The sequence below is a fragment of the Apis mellifera genome, linkage group LG1, assembly GCF_003254395.2.
Source record: "Apis mellifera strain DH4 linkage group LG1, Amel_HAv3.1, whole genome shotgun sequence".
NCBI classification, from domain to species: Eukaryota; Metazoa; Arthropoda; class Insecta; order Hymenoptera; family Apidae; genus Apis; species Apis mellifera.
In genome coordinates, this window is record NC_037638.1 from 15,481,592 (window position 1) to 15,497,130 (window position 15,539).

The 15,539-nt window shown below is 38.8% G+C and overlaps 1 protein-coding gene across 1 annotated transcript; it reads right to left on the bottom strand.

Annotated features, from left to right (window-relative positions):
• Positions 1 to 3,085: 3,085 nt before the first annotated feature.
• On the bottom strand, positions 3,086 to 14,519 carry LOC724412 (muscle segmentation homeobox). Its single transcript, XM_001120268.5, has 3 exons — positions 12,404 to 14,519; positions 6,444 to 6,625; positions 3,086 to 4,361 (listed from the first exon to the last, which is right to left on the bottom strand). Exons 1-3 carry the CDS (start codon positions 13,299 to 13,301, stop codon positions 4,140 to 4,142), a joined length of 1,302 nt encoding a protein of 433 aa, XP_001120268.3. The 5' UTR covers positions 13,302 to 14,519; the 3' UTR covers positions 3,086 to 4,139.
• Between the last annotated feature and the right edge of the window lie 1,020 nt (positions 14,520 to 15,539).

The window sequence follows — 15,539 nt, forward strand, 5'->3', positions numbered from 1 at the left end:
GAGGGAGGGACGCGTTTCACCCCTCCAAGATTCTCGTCTAATTCTCGTCGAAACGTGGTGCTGTTCTCGCTGCTGTTGGAGGAAATTATTTGTTTTGGTTTCCAGCTGGATGAAGTATTGTAATTGAATTGAAGTTGGAAGATTAATCTATTAGAAATTACTTATCCAGGTAAAAATAGTGATTCTGTTGGATATTTTTGTGCGTATCATTGATTAAATTAAGGTTAAAACGAAACGGGTTAATTTCACCTGTTTCTCGTTTATATATTTTTATTTTAAATGAATTATTCATTTCAATATATAGGATGATGTTAAGATATATATTTAAAATACTGTTTCTTCGTGCGACTACTTTTTTCAAGAAAAAGTTTATTTTCAAAATCTTGATAAAATATTATTCGCTTCTTATTTATCCATTTTCTCTTTCGAATGTATCCTTTACTCGGTTGCTAGTAGCAGACTGAATGAATAAAAAAGCAGTAACAAGTTTTAAACATCTAAAAATTAATTTCCAAGAGCATCAATTATGTTCGAAGTAAAATTGGAGGCATGTTAGGCTATATTTTTTTATCGGTGTAATATATGCGAGGTACGAACCGAGTCAAATTTTTCTTCGATTACTAAATCTTCGAGGCATACACGTCTATAGATTCTTCTCGACAAGAAGAAGAAAAAAAAAATCTTAATTAATTCGACGAGAATGTAAAAGAAAGAAAAAAAAGAAGAAGGCTTAGATATCGAAGATTTAGATAAAGGTTTAGATAAACAGTTTCTAATCGGCAGGAACATCTCTCTTCGACAGAACATGTTGAAAATGGGTACACGCGTGATTTCGTGAAATATGACTCACGCCACCAACCACGATACTACGGTGTGAATTGGGTGGAATTGTAGTTGATTAGTAGCAGCCGATGATTGCCGAACTTGTTAGAGAAGAAAGTTCCTCCCAGCTTCTCGCCTCGTCTTGCTTCACCGTCGCTTAAATCACTTTCCTATCGAATTGAATACCTTTAATTTGCCTCCGACAACCGAACAACCGATCGGTTTTCGATCCATCGATATTCTCTTCGTGAATTTCGAAAAAAATAAAACTGGCAACTGATTATATGCTTGTTGTTTATCCTATCAGTCCAATTACATCTGTTACGAATAAACAGATTAGAAGTTTGAAGGTAGAACTCTCAAGAATTTGATTCTAAAATAAATTTGTACATAAAAGAGAAATGGTAATTATTCGATGATGATTTTTTAACTAAATTGTTTTGTGAAAATTTGTGAATTTCGAAAAAAATAAAACTGGCAACTGATTATATGCTTGTATATATCCTATCAGTCCAATTACGAATATCTGTTACGAATAAACAAATTAGAAGTTTGAACTCTTAAGAATTTAACTTTAAAATAAATTTATATATAAGAAAAAGAAAAATGGTAATTATTCGATGATTTTTCAACTAAATTGTTTTGTGAAAATTTTCATTGTTAATCCTTATTCGAAGTAAAATGAAATTTAGAATTGGCATAAATAATTAATCGATGTGAAATTTATGTAATTTAGGTTAGATTTAAAAAAAAAAAGAATCGAAAATATCCCTTTAATTCACCAAACGAATTAAATGTATTAATTGAAAAATTTAATCTTTCCTTTTCTTTTTTTCTTTTGAATTCAGATTATGTGCTTGTTACATATCCTATCAGTCCAATTACACAAATATCTGTTACGAATAAATAGATTAGAAGTTTGAAGGTAGAACTCTCAAGAATTTGATTCTAAAATAAATTTGTACATAAAAGAGAAGTGGTAATTATTCGATGATGATTTTTTAACTAAATTGTTTTGTGAAAATTTTCCTTGTTAATCCTTATTCGAAGTAAAATGAAATTTAGAATTGGCATAAATAATTAATCGATGTGAAATTTATTTAATTTAGCTTAGATTTATTAAAAAAAAAAAAAAGAATCGAAAATATCTCTTTAATTCATCAAACAAATTAAATGTATTAATTGAAAAATTTAATCTTTCCTTTTCTTTTGAATTCAGATTTTTGATCGATCGATATTTTCTTCGTGAATTTCAAAAAAAATAAAACTGGCAACTGATTATATACTTATATATCCTATCAGTTCAATTACGCGAACATCTGTTACGAATAAACAGATTAGAAGTTTGAACTCTTAAGAATTTAATTTTAAAATAAATTTCTACATAAAAGAGAAGTGATAATTATTCGATAATGATTTTTTAAATTGTTTTGTGAAAATTTTCATTGTTAATCCTTATTCGAAGTAAAATGAAATTGGCATAAATAATTAATCGATGTGAAATTTATTTAATTTAGATTAGATTTATTAAAAAAAAAAAAAAAAGAATCATTGAAAATTCAAACGAATTAAATATATTCATAATTGAAAAATTTAATCTTTTCTTTTTTTTTTTGAATTCAGATTTTTGAAAAAAAAAACTACTGGAAGGAATCTCTCCGTTATATAAACAGGTTAAACACGTAAGTCTGACGTAAATGGATATCCAAGTATCTCAATCCGATGCTTTATTCCCATCCCATCCAACGCAACTACTGTGGAATCGATCTTCCCGGTTCGCGCGCAAAAGCGTACAAAGCGGCCTAAAAGCCTGTTGTCATTTACGAGGTGATAAATCTAACATTATTCGAAAAACGTTAAAGCTGATTATATGCTACCTTCCGTTCAAATAATAATAAATTCGATTCCGATTTATCGAACGATCGGGACGAAGCGGTGATGATCATCGTCTCGTTTAATTGCCATTCCGTAATTTATTCCAACTTTCTAATCCTTGTTTCCCGCGCGGAAAACAAGAATGAAGAAAGGATCATCGATCTTTTCAATTAACGATACCCCCCCGATTTCTTTCTTCCATTTCGATTCGTTGTTCCGTTTCGGAATCCATCCTCCGCCAAGCTTCCTCCTCCTCGTCGTATATACTCAATTAGAGGTATTGGAAAGAGGGGTTAGAGATGTTACGGATTAAATCTTATATATACGGATATATATATACATACTTGTTGTACATACTTGTCGAAAGATCGAAGATACCATCTGGGAATTAGCATTGAGAAACAATATATATTTATGTATGTGTGTGTGTATATATATATATATATGTATGTATGTATTTTATGTACGTGTTACTTCTATACCGTGGTTTATTAAATTAAAACTTCTGCTAACTCTCTCGGTTTTACATTTATACAAAATTGGAAAAAAACAGGGTCGGCGGGCACCGATCCACGAATAAACAACGTTTTTTTTTAAAGATCGTATTTACAGGTCTCTCCGTGAATTTTTGAACGACGATTATTTACACTTTTATGTACAAGACGCGCGATAACGCGTCTGTCATTGGCACAGATTCACGATACACTATGCTGGCGCTCCCCCCAGAGAGACGAAATTTTCTTCTTCTTCTTCTTCTTATCTCTCTTTATGGACGAATGTTTGTATTATACGAATGTCGGTTGAAAAGAGAGTCCAATGTTCAGAATCGAGTTTCTTCTTTTTCTTTTTTTCAGAATTACTTTGGTTAGACTTTTCCAAGTGAAGATATTCGACTTCCTTTCCATTTGTGATTCAATTTATATTTTTCGTTCCCTTGAATAAACTCAAGGCGACAAATCGATCGAGAAGTAATCTCGGGAAGGGAAATTTCGAATTCGAAGAAAGTTCTCACGCCTCGTTTCTCTTCTTCGCATCTTTCGTTCAAGGCTCGGCACACTTCAAACCGAGAACTTGTTCGCAAAAACATTTGATTGCTCGAAGATTGATTATTCAGTTCGATAATGCGCTTTTTCATTTCCTCTTTCTCTGATTTCTCAAATAATTCCTTCTTCTCTCGTCTCTGCTTCTCTTAATTTCACTCTTCTTTCATACAAAAGAATCTCTTCATCACTTCCCATAAATGCTTTACAGACTTTCCACGTACTTCTTCCTTCTATTTCGTTCTTCTTCATCCAGGATCAAGATGTATCCAAAAACAATTCCAGAACGAGCCACTTGTCTTCCTCCCTTCATCTGTGGCCTGGCCGTATTCGAAAACCGATCGCAACCGATTGCAGATCGATTCGCTACCGATTCTTGCCCTTTGTCGCCAACCCTCCCTCTCATTCCCTGGACGGATGCTGGGAGGAGATCGGGTGGTGCGGCGTGAGGCCTGGATGGGACAACATCCCGACCGGGTAGAGGCTCGCAGGCGTCAAAAGGCCCGGATGGGAGCCGTAAAGAGTGGTGTGGTGCTGCCTGACCGCCGACATCCGCAACTTCTCGATCTCCGCTTCCTGCATTCGCTTCGCCTTGGCGCGACGATTTTGAAACCAGATCTTCACCTGTAACAATGACAGGGAAACAGAGAGGAGTTTGTTATTAGCTTGTCGCATCCTCGATTCTTAACGGATCGGCGATCCCGTTGCGGTCTCGTTGCGGTCATCTCGGAGATTTGCTTGCGATGGGATGGGAAAAGATGGGAAAAGATCGAGGTGTGATCGAGGAGAACGAGCTTCTTTCTTCTTTTTATTCCGATTTTTCTTTTTTTTCTTTTTGCTCAAAAATGTTATAAATTTCGCTGTTTACTCGTAGAATAGGACAGAAAGAAAATAATTATATTTGTGATACAAAGAAGAATTATGATTATTTTAAATTTAAAAGAGAAAGGTTTTTAATTCTCACACTCGTCATATCCATTTTCACATCGATATTCTAATCTATATTGATTTGAAGGATCAAAGTATTGAAAATTATTTACAAATATTTTTCTACAATAACCTTTCTCTCCTCCCCTCGAAATCTATCGATTTATCCAATTTAATCTTCGATCCCAATTAATCTCTCCAGAAAAGAAGAACGGCGATGAGGATAATTAAACGAGGAGGCGAATCTTTTCCAAGAGAGACAGAAACCTAAAGTTCTAAAGTTGTGCGTAGGATAAAGATAGAATGAATTTGTCGAGAAGACTGTACGGGGTCCGGTGACAACGGGTGAGGCGGATGTATCGCCGTGTTGACAGACGCGCAGCCGGAATCGCGTTTTCGAGAAGACAAGAGGTACGATAATCTGGGATAATTGCTCGGTCATCGCGCAATTTGTAATTCTATTAATAAAATGGCCAGTATTGTCCGCCAGAAATATCACGCGCTAATTACCACCGCGTGTATTCTGGTAAACGGATTCGAAGATTCTCGCGTTCTTCTCGATCCGAGCCAACGTCTTTTGTTGACGCGTTGCCTAAATCGAGATGTCACTACAGCGACAGCGAAGAGAATATCGGTTGGGGGTGGATGCGAATCGTGAGAATGCTGCAGCATTTCAGTGTGTAAAGAAGGCGTAAGAAGGCTGAAGGATGACGGGGTTTGTCGTGTTTGTGCTGGAAAGAATGGGGTTCCAGGTATAAGTAAAATATTTCTGAATTTAAGTTTGGAAAATTGAAAAGATCTCTCGAGTGTATAGTGTGCCTTCGAACGGCCAATTGAATTTAAAATCTCAATTTTTGGAAATTTATTGATTTTAAAGAATTAGAGAATTAAAATTGTATCTGAAGAAACACAACGTGTACATTATTTAATTGTTTGAGGAGGAAGAAAGGATTTAAAAATCGTCCTATTTGAATATCGTTGTACATTTAATTTTAATTATGGAACGAAAAAAAAATGAAGAGGATAATTATATAATATTGTTGGTAAGATAAATACAAATTCCTTTTTTACGTAAAAAAGAAAACGTTTTTTATCGACAAGTCGTTATCCTCGAATCTGTAGATTCATCAGTTAAGATAAAACAAACTTTTCAGATTGAGAAATAACTTTCTTGTTCCGATCTTACTATTTTTTTTTTATTATTCAATATCAGACTTTTTCGATCGAAATGGCTGAATAAAAGAAAAAAATGAAAAGTTTACAATCTCATGTATTATTATTCTGTTATCTCGTACATTACTTTTACCAATTTCATTTATTTTTCTATCTAAACTTGTAAAGTAACTACTTAATTACAGTCGTGGTAGAAAAATACATAATATCGGAACAATTTAGTTAGATAAAACTAAACTTTTGTTTATTGACATACATCAAATCGACACATTTATAAGATATATAATCGTACTTTTATAAGATATACAGGGTGGGACAAATAGAAAAATTCTCCTCCACACAGAAGCTTCGAAAACTTATTCTCCTTATTTAAATTGCACCCCACACTTTTTCCAGAGAACCTTTCAAACATTGCATTGGACAACCCTCGTTATTCTATATTAAATGAATAAAAGAGATTGAATAATGATTTTTGTTTCACAATTCTTCTATCCATCCCTGAACCGAGCAACAAAATAAATTCACGAAAGATCCTCACGACAAAAACATATTCAAAATTAATATATACAGAAGAAGAAGAAGGAAGTAGAACATCGAATCTCTCACCTGAGTCTCGGTGAGGTGAAGGGAGGACGAGAATTCGGCCCTCTCCGCGACGCTCAGGTATTGCCTTTCCGTGAACTTCTTCTCGAGCGCGAGCAATTGTTGCGTGGTGAAAGGCGTCCTCGGCTTCCTGTTCGGCTTGTGTTTCCTCAGGTTGCACTTGATCTTGGCCGGCTCCCCGTTCTCTGCAACCGAAAAGCAAAACGTTTCCGCTTCGAGTATCATCACACCATCGTCATCCCCTCTCTTTTAACAAGTCGAGGGAGAAGGGGAGGGGGATATTGTTTCGCGAAACAACCGTGGCCGACCGCAACGTCCGTCGTGCTTTTTGCGGGACGCGGCACAGTTTCAGGAAACTTCTTACGGATATCGATTCGATCATTTTCCTCTCCCTTCCCTCGTTTAGGAGCCTTTTTGCCGGGCCGACCGCAAGATCCCCAACGCCTTTCTCCGCGTGTATTCATTAACCCCTCGATGCATCGCCCTAACCCCTTCGACGAGAGGTGATCGCGATAATGGCCCCTCTTCTCACGGAATAATTCGTTTATCGGTCGAGTTTGGATCAACAATTACGGAAGCAATTGCGTTATAAGAAATTTACCAGCGTTCTTATTATTTTTCGTTTCTTTTCGACGATGTAAACTTACACAAGGGTTTATAACTTTCTCGTAAGAAGAAGGTTTCTTCAAATACAAATTTTAATTTTTTCATCACAATTTACACAAAATTTGATTTTCCTAATTATCACGAGATTATAACTTCACGCAACTTTCTCTTTTTTCTTTTCTCTCAACACTCGATACAAAACTCTGTATACAAATTACACTCGAGATTCGTTAACTTATTCTTGGAAAAATCGTAAAAAGACGAAAAATTAAGACGCAAATTACACAAAATTTGATTTTCGTAATTATCACGAGATTATAACTTCACGCAACTTTCTTTTTTCTTTTTTCTCTTTTCTCTCAACACTCGATACAAAATTCTGTATATAAATTACACTCGAGATTCGTTAACTTATTCTTGAAAAAATCGTAAAAAGACGAAAAATTAAGACGCAAATTACACAAAATTTGATTTTCCTAATTATCACGAGATTATAACTTCACGCAACTTTCTTTTTCCTCTTTTCTCTCAACATTCGATTCGATATACAAAACTCTGTACACAAATTACACTTGAGGTTATACTTGTTAACTTATTCTTGGAGAAAGACGCGAAAAATAATAAATAAAATCGTTTAATCATATCCCTTATCCCTGATAGAATCAAACCTCGCGTATATTTCGTTTTGTGTATAACAATGGCCCGAGCATCAGTCAAAATCATCCTCGAAAATCTCGAACAATGTCCCCGAGACTCGAGGCGTCGGCACAATAAGCCGGGACGAATCGAACGCGGCGAAACAGCGGAACGTCTTATCAGAGAGGAGAGGGGGGAAGAGGCTCGTGTCAAAACATATCGGTTATATTCCCCGAGATTTGTCTCGGGACAATTGACAGATTTGTAGAGAGGAGGCGGGACGTGGTCGTCTGGAAACGACGAGGCGAGTTTCACGAGACAAAAGGGCCGGGAATATCGTTTCTCCGCCGCTTCTGAATTTCAAATTTTCCCCTCCTCCTCCTCCTACTTCTCCCGTCAAGCCACGATTCCTTGCCACGGATGGCGGGAGAGGAGAGAGGACTTTTGAGGAATTCTTCGCGAGGAATACGAGAGGAGGAGTTTCGCATCCTTTGTGCGATGATCCCCCTTTTATTTCTGCCTTCCTCCAAACAGATTCTTCCAATTAGTATCCGAGGATTCCTCGGATGCCCGAAAACTCGCGGACTCCGATCTCAATCCACGAAGGATAAGGCATTTGGATAAGGGATAATTAGGCGAGAGATATTCGATTTCCGGGAAATCGAGGAGGATCGCGAAATGGTGGTTGAATTCTTCGATCGATCGAAATTGGAATATTACAATGGGATATATTTCAAATGTTCAACGAGCAATTCGAGAAATTAAATCAGTTTCGTCAAGCTTTCATCTTTTGATCCAGTGAATTTTCCAGTGAATGATTGATAAATGAAAAAACGTGGAATATTTCAAGGATATTCGAAATTGGTGAAGAACATATTTATTAAAAAGAAAAAAAATTGATAATTGATTTAAAACTGGAATGAATATACAAAAGAGAATAATTTCCTTTCTCTAATTTTGTAAAATTCAGAATTCAACTCGCGCAATAACTTTATTCTTCAATCTTAAAAATAATAATTTTCTCTACCTTTAATCGGAGAATGATTCGAGACAATTTTTCTTTCTTCTAAAGATTCTTCTAAAGATCGAGGAGGAGGATCGCGAAATGGCGGTGATTTCGATGGTTGAATTCTTCGATCGATCGAAATTGGAATATTACAATGGGATATATTTTAAACGAGCAATTCGAGAAATTAAATCAAGCTTTGTCAAGGTTTCATCTCTTGATCCAATGAATTTTCCACTGAATGATTGATAAATGAAAGAACGTGGAATATTTCAAGGATATTCGAAATTGGTAAAGAATGTATTTATTAAAAAGAAAAAGAAATTGATAATTGATTTAAGACTGGAATGAATATACAAAAGAGAATAATTTTCTTTTTCTGAATTTTGTAAAATTCAAAATTCAATTCGCGTAATAACTTTTTATTCTTCAGTTTTCAAAATAATAATTTTCTCTACCTTTAATCAGAGAATGATTCGAGACAATTTTTCTTTCTTCTAAAGATTCTTCTAAAAATCGAGGAGGAGGATCGCGAAATGGCGGTGATTTCGATAATTGAATTCTTCGATCGAAATTGGAATATTACAATGGAATATATTTCAAATATTCAACGAGTAATTCGAGAAATTTAATCAGTGAATTTTCCTAATAATTAATAAATAAAGAATATTTCAAGGATATTAGGTAAAGAATGTATTTATTTCCAAAAAGAAAAAAAAATTGATAATTGATTTAAGACTGGAATGAATATACAAGAGAATAATTTCCTTTCTCTAATTTTGTAAAATTCAGAATTCAACTCGCGCAATAACTTTTTATTCTTCTTAAAAATAATAATTTTCTCTACCTTTAATCAGAGAATGATTCGATTTTTTCTTTCTTCTAAAAATTCATCTATTGCGAAACAACTAAAGATTTCGTAAGCGTGGAATCAATCGTCGAAGAAATAATAAAATTGACGAGGAAGAAAATTGTATTGAACGAGTAAGGATCGAAGGTGAGCGCATAGGTAAAAGAAAGAAAGAAACGTAGCCTTTCGATCGATTTTCATGCAAATTGGTGGAATAATTAGCTGATTTCGAGGAGATATCGAAGAACGAGGAGGACGATCGAAAGGGGTAAGCTGTTTCGTACTCTTTCTTTGTTGCGTTGCGCAATCTTTTAGAGCAGCGCGTCTATGCTCTCTTATTAGTCGGCTCGATCGATAAACGAGCGTAAGCGCGCTCGTTTGTTTATTAGAAATCGAAATTCTAAGGGGCCTTCCGCGAAATCGGTTGTATTCATCTTCCCTGTCCAAATGAATCACCTTATTTAACCGAGGGGCAATTAATTTATACCGCTTGACATTTGGAGTCGAGTTCAATTCCTTCGTACAATTACTACTAATTTATTTTTCTTGGAAATGTAATCCGTGTAGAACGAGTTAGGACGAGTATAAGCAGACACGCATTCTGTTTATATATCGAATTACGATTGAAAAATTTTGTAAATGATATCCAATATCGTTTGTTTGTTGAATTCGCGCAATTAATCCCATAATTTGTTTCCCTTTATTTATTTTTTTCGTGGAATTGATTTATAAAAAAGTAAGCGAGTTATTCGTAATTTCGTTATCCACTTTTGTACAATATTTTTCATTTGTCGATAAAAATAAAATAATTCTGAAAATAATTCAAGTAAAAAAAACACTATCGATATTTACTATTTATTATTCTTCGATACAATTATTTCTAATTTATTTTTTCTTCTATTTATTCGGAATTAATTTACATATAAAAAAAAAAACATGGATAACATATTAAGATTTTTCGTTTCGATCTATCGGTCAATTATTTATTCTTCCTTGCTGAAAATAATTTGTGAAGAAGAATGTAGGTTTGTACCCCGTCGTTAAAGATAACACTTTGCAACCCCTATACTCAACCCCTTCCGGGTTAAAGTAAAGAGCGGTGAAACAAAGTTTGAAGGGTTGCACAATTCGAAGGAAGCACCCTCCATAAGTGGCCATATTTCAAAATCACGCTGGTTCCCCCTACACGACTCGACCGCCGGGACTCGATTATGGTCGATTGTACTCTTCTTCCCAGCCACCCTAAATTGTGCGTAACAATGATCTATAAATTGGAAGGGTATAATAAGGATAGAAAATCCTTAGTGGTGAAAAGCAACTTATTACACTCCCAATTTCAATTATTATTCCACGATTGAAAGAACGCGTTTATTTATTTATTCGACCAAGTATATAATAATAAGGATAAACAATCAATTAATTTTCAGCTAAATCAAAAGCTGACTTGAAATATCTCAGATATCTTTTCATTATATAAAAAATGCTAAAAAGAAAAAATATATATAAGTCTCTGTATATGAGAAAAGATTAGAAATAGATGAATGGCAACTTGTTACTGGAATTTCGTAATATGCGACGAGAAGAAGAGGAGAAAATTTTATTGCTCTTCTTCTTAAAATGTTGGTCGGAATGGAAAAAAAAGAAAAATTTCCACACAATTGAAAAAAAAAGGAAAGGAAAGGAAAGGAAAGAAAAATTCGACAAAGAAATTTGATCAACAACTACGGCTAGTTTTCCATCCCAGCGAGTGATTTGCAGTTGCAACACCTTTTTGTAATAATCGCCTATTGTCTGTCGTCCAGATTCCACGACGGGGAATCGACGACAAGAACCGGCCCTCTGTTCCATCTTTCTGCCCGGAGTGGCGGCGCTCTGACGAAGCGAGAAAACTTTGATTGCCTCTTTAACGAGAACCCGGCGCAATTATCAAGCCGCGACCTCAATAATTAGTGTTAACGATGATTCAATCGCGACGAGTCATCCACGCGCGCGCGCGCGCCTTCCAAGAACTGCATTCCTTTCCCGGCGATTTTAGGTGAGCCTCTCTTTCCCAACCGGACCTCTCTCGACGGCTAATATCAACCGCGTCTCAATTTATCAATTACCTGCGTTTTTCTTCCTCCCTTCTCCCCTCCTTTTTATCAGTTAAGCATCAGCTGCTAGAATTTGTCGAGTAGTATCATCGATTTTTTTATAAATATCTCTCGAGAGGAACGAAATAAATATTCCTCGAGGAAAATTAAATATTTTTAAGTTATAAATAATTTGTACGTAATTTCTAAAAAAAGGAATTATTAGAATCTACTTCAATCTCAATGATTCGAGTTATTATTTATACTCTTTCTTTTTCTTTCAAATTCTTTAAGAATTTGAAAAGATGCAAATCCGTATTCGTAGTAATCCGTTTTATCACTCGTATCGATCGATCATTGGACAAGATACAATGATTCCTCTCCAAAAGAAAGAGCGGTTTCCTTCGAAATGCATTCCCAATCACGCGAGAATAGAAGGGAAAAAGAATCGAAAGAGAACGAAACGAGAAGCTATGGGCAAGCGACTTCCGCCGACTAATTTTATCCGCGGACAACGAAGGAAAGCGAAGAATGTCGAACCCGTCGGCTCCATTCAACGAAATTCTCTGTCGCATTCATCGCCCCATTCGGACAGCTTCTCCTCCTCTTCTCTCTCTCTCCGATCGCGATCCTCGAACGGAAGAAGAGAGAGAAGGAAAGGTACATATCGAAACCGATTGGCGGCCGGCCAACGGCAACGAGAACGGTGTTCAAACACCGGTTGTCGTCGGCCCGGCAAATGGAAACCATGGATAAACGGCGGACAGAAAGAGAGAAAAAAACTTTCACTCACCGTTCAGAGGCGCGTGATGAGAGAAATGCGAGGGGAAGAAGCTCGCGGCGGCGGCTGCGGCGGCTGCTGCCGCGGCCGCGGCTGCACCCTGATGCCCTCCGCCCCAAACGGCGGGATGGAGCCCGGTCGGAATGCCGGAGATCCCACCCAAACCGGAAAATCCGCCGATGTAAGCCGGCGTCGGCCTCACCGGCGTTGGGCTGCTCCCCTGCTCGTCGTGACTACTACGACGACGATGATGATGGTGATGGTGTTGCAAGTCCTCCACGTCGACCAAACTGTTCTCGTCCTCCTCCTCGATGTCCTCGGGTTCCGAACACCTGGACCTGCCCTCGTGCGAGCTGCTTCTCGGCGATTGAGGGCCAAACTCCGGATGATTGTTGCGCGTGAGCGACGACACTTTGGGGGACGAGGAACAGGCTATCACTTCCGGCGTGGACCCGCTCTCCGTTTGCACCACGTAGTCCAGCGTTCTCGAGCGAGGGGATTGGCACGTCCTGTCAACCTCCTCGATTTCCGGAAGTCTGGCCAACGTCCTCGCGTCCACCAGGGTGGTTCTTGGGGCGTCGCACGTGTATTGATTGCTCGATCTGTGCTCTTGGACGGTGGGAGACGTGGACAGGTATCTCGATCTGTATTCGATCGTTGGATATTTTTGTAGAGGAGTGGAATTCGTGATCGACAGTTGATCGTGTCTGACGGGGGAGTAAGAGGCGAGGGGGGACGATCTCGGAGAGACGGAGGACGCGTCCGACTTTTTAGTGTCCGCCAGCAACGCAGCGACGGAGAAGCTCAATCGGTGCACAGGTTTCGAGATCGCTTGGGGCGCCTGGGCCTCGTTGGAACCTGGGCTGCTCGATGGAGGCGTCACCGGGGAGGTCATCCTTAGTACTGTCATTCTTATGTACCGCGATTGAACACTTGTTCCAATTCTATATATTATCTTCACCGAAACACTCGATCTTCTTCTTCTTCTTCTATATTCTCATCTTCTCGAAACATCAACAGAGGGATCTCCCTCCACTGCTTGCGTACGAGAGGAGAAAAACAAAAGTGTCTCCAAATGTGTCTCTTCTCTCTCTCTCTCTTTCTCTCCCCCTCTCACTGGCCCGTCAACACGATTCTCGAATCGACGAATCGAAAAATCGAAGAAAAAAGATCTCGATCTCTTCGGGGTCGCGACGATTCTTTTTTTTTCCTCTTCTTCTTTTCGCGATTAAAGTCACTGAATATCCCTCGAAGAAACTACGATGCGTGAGTGACACGTATTTGACAGGTGAGCCGTTGATCGACGGATCGATGGATCAACCGGCCAACTGACCTGAACTAGCCTCTACTCGACTCGAGCTCTCCGTGTGGACTGACTTTGACCATCGCCTGACTGCGGCGCTCGGACTTTTTCGTTTTGCGGGTGGAGGCGCCTCGGCCGGGTAGGGGGGGGGGGCGAGGGGGGGAGAGGGAGGGAGGCTAGCCCGCTTCGTTGCTTGGAAAGAGACGGTGTCGGTCGGTGGAGGGGGAATCGGAGCGCGAGAAAGGGGAAATCCGAAAGTGGGCGAGGCCTCGAGGCGGCAGAAGGGGCGTGGCTTCGGTGGCCCCGCCCATCCCCCCGGTGGCCGGGCCCGCCGTTCTCCTCTTCGCGGAACCGGGGCTGATTTTTCCCCGCCGGGGATAAGTTTCTCTTCGTTGCAAATGTGCACGTCCACACAGTTTCAGGGGAGGCAGGGATCACTCGTGGATAGAATAAGGCTTGGTGGAGAGAGGGGGGTTTGCCGTTAGTTGCTCTACTAGGCGGGAGGGAAAGAGAGGAGAGATTTTATCGTTTCGACTCGCCTCTCCACCGTAGGAGACGGTAATGAGCGTAATTGACCAATTAGGGCAGGTGATTAAGAGTGGAAAAATGCGGACACGCCTCGAGCGGTTCCGATCATCGCTCGCGTCGATTATTGATCCATTTCGAAATCTTAGAACGGCAGATGAATGTCTTTCCCTTCCTGATCGAATATTCGTAATCAAGATTTCTTATAATTAAATATTAGAGAACCACTCTTAATCCGAGAGAAATTAAATCTATCTTACTCTTTTTCTTTGTGATAAGAGTATAGATTGTAAATTTTTTTATCTTACTAATTTCGTGCAATATAAAATACAGTATAACAATAAATTGATAAATTACTTTGATTCTCGAAACTTGAAATCAATAATTACACGGATCATTACATTTTTATCTCAAGTTAAAGGAATAAGATTCTATTAATTTACCATTCCTTACACAATGCCTTCTTCAAAAATCTAAGAAAGAATTTATATTATCAATCTATTATTACAATTAACAACTCATCCCATTACAATTAACCAAATAATTCGACCAATTAAGAAAAGACAGAAGAGAAGAAACCTGATATATCTGAGAGGATCTTATTATCGAGACATAGATATAGGAAAAAAGAAAAGACAGAGCACGTTGCTCGAGCATCCCCCTCCTGGATTTCGCTTCGTTTCGCGCAGCCAGGTAATATCGATTCGCATCGAGTGGGTGCTCCGTCGGCGCGGAGGGTCTTGGAATAGCTGCTTTCGCAACCACCCTCGAGCACCGAAAACAGCGGCGAGAGATTTTCGCGGCGCTCGTTTGTTCCAACGCCGCTCAGATCCCATCGTCGCGTCCGTCCGTCATATTTACGGTGGGCTCTCCTCCTCCTCCTCCTCCTCCACTCCTCCCCCACCTCTCCTGGGGCTCGACGCAGCCCCCGACCGATAAGCAAAAACAAATGCCTGCCGATAGGTGGCCGCGATAAGGGGCGGCCGAATAAAACCTCATAGACGCTCTTCCATTTTGCGCGCGGAATTGGCTGAAAGCCGTAAATTTCATCGCGCGAACTTCCGCTCCCGTCTCGCGCTGCCACTTCATCCGCCCGCCAAAAGGGGATCGATATCTTGGCCTGGGATCGATGGAAAACGATTCCGCAACGTTGTCTTTTATAGAAACGGAGCCGTGTTGGATCGCGATGGCCGCAAACGGCGCTTTAAGGCGAACTGCTTCCTCTTCGACTCGAAGCTTCCTTTTTTCCTTTTGGATTAGATTAGACGAGGAATTGGACGAATTTGGAAGTTCGAAGTAGAAGCTTTCTGTTTTTGAAAA

Coding starts and splice junctions, on each gene's coding strand:
- LOC724412 (XM_001120268.5), bottom strand. CDS start 13,301: ATGACAGTACTAAGGATGACCTCCCCGGTGACGCCTCCATCGAGCAGC. Junction 6,626..12,403: donor TCATCACGCGCCTCTGAACG/GTGAGTGAAAGT, acceptor TTTCGGTTGCAG/AGAACGGGGAGCCGGCCAAG. Junction 4,362..6,443: donor TTCACCTCACCGAGACTCAG/GTGAGAGATTCG, acceptor TCATTGTTACAG/GTGAAGATCTGGTTTCAAAA.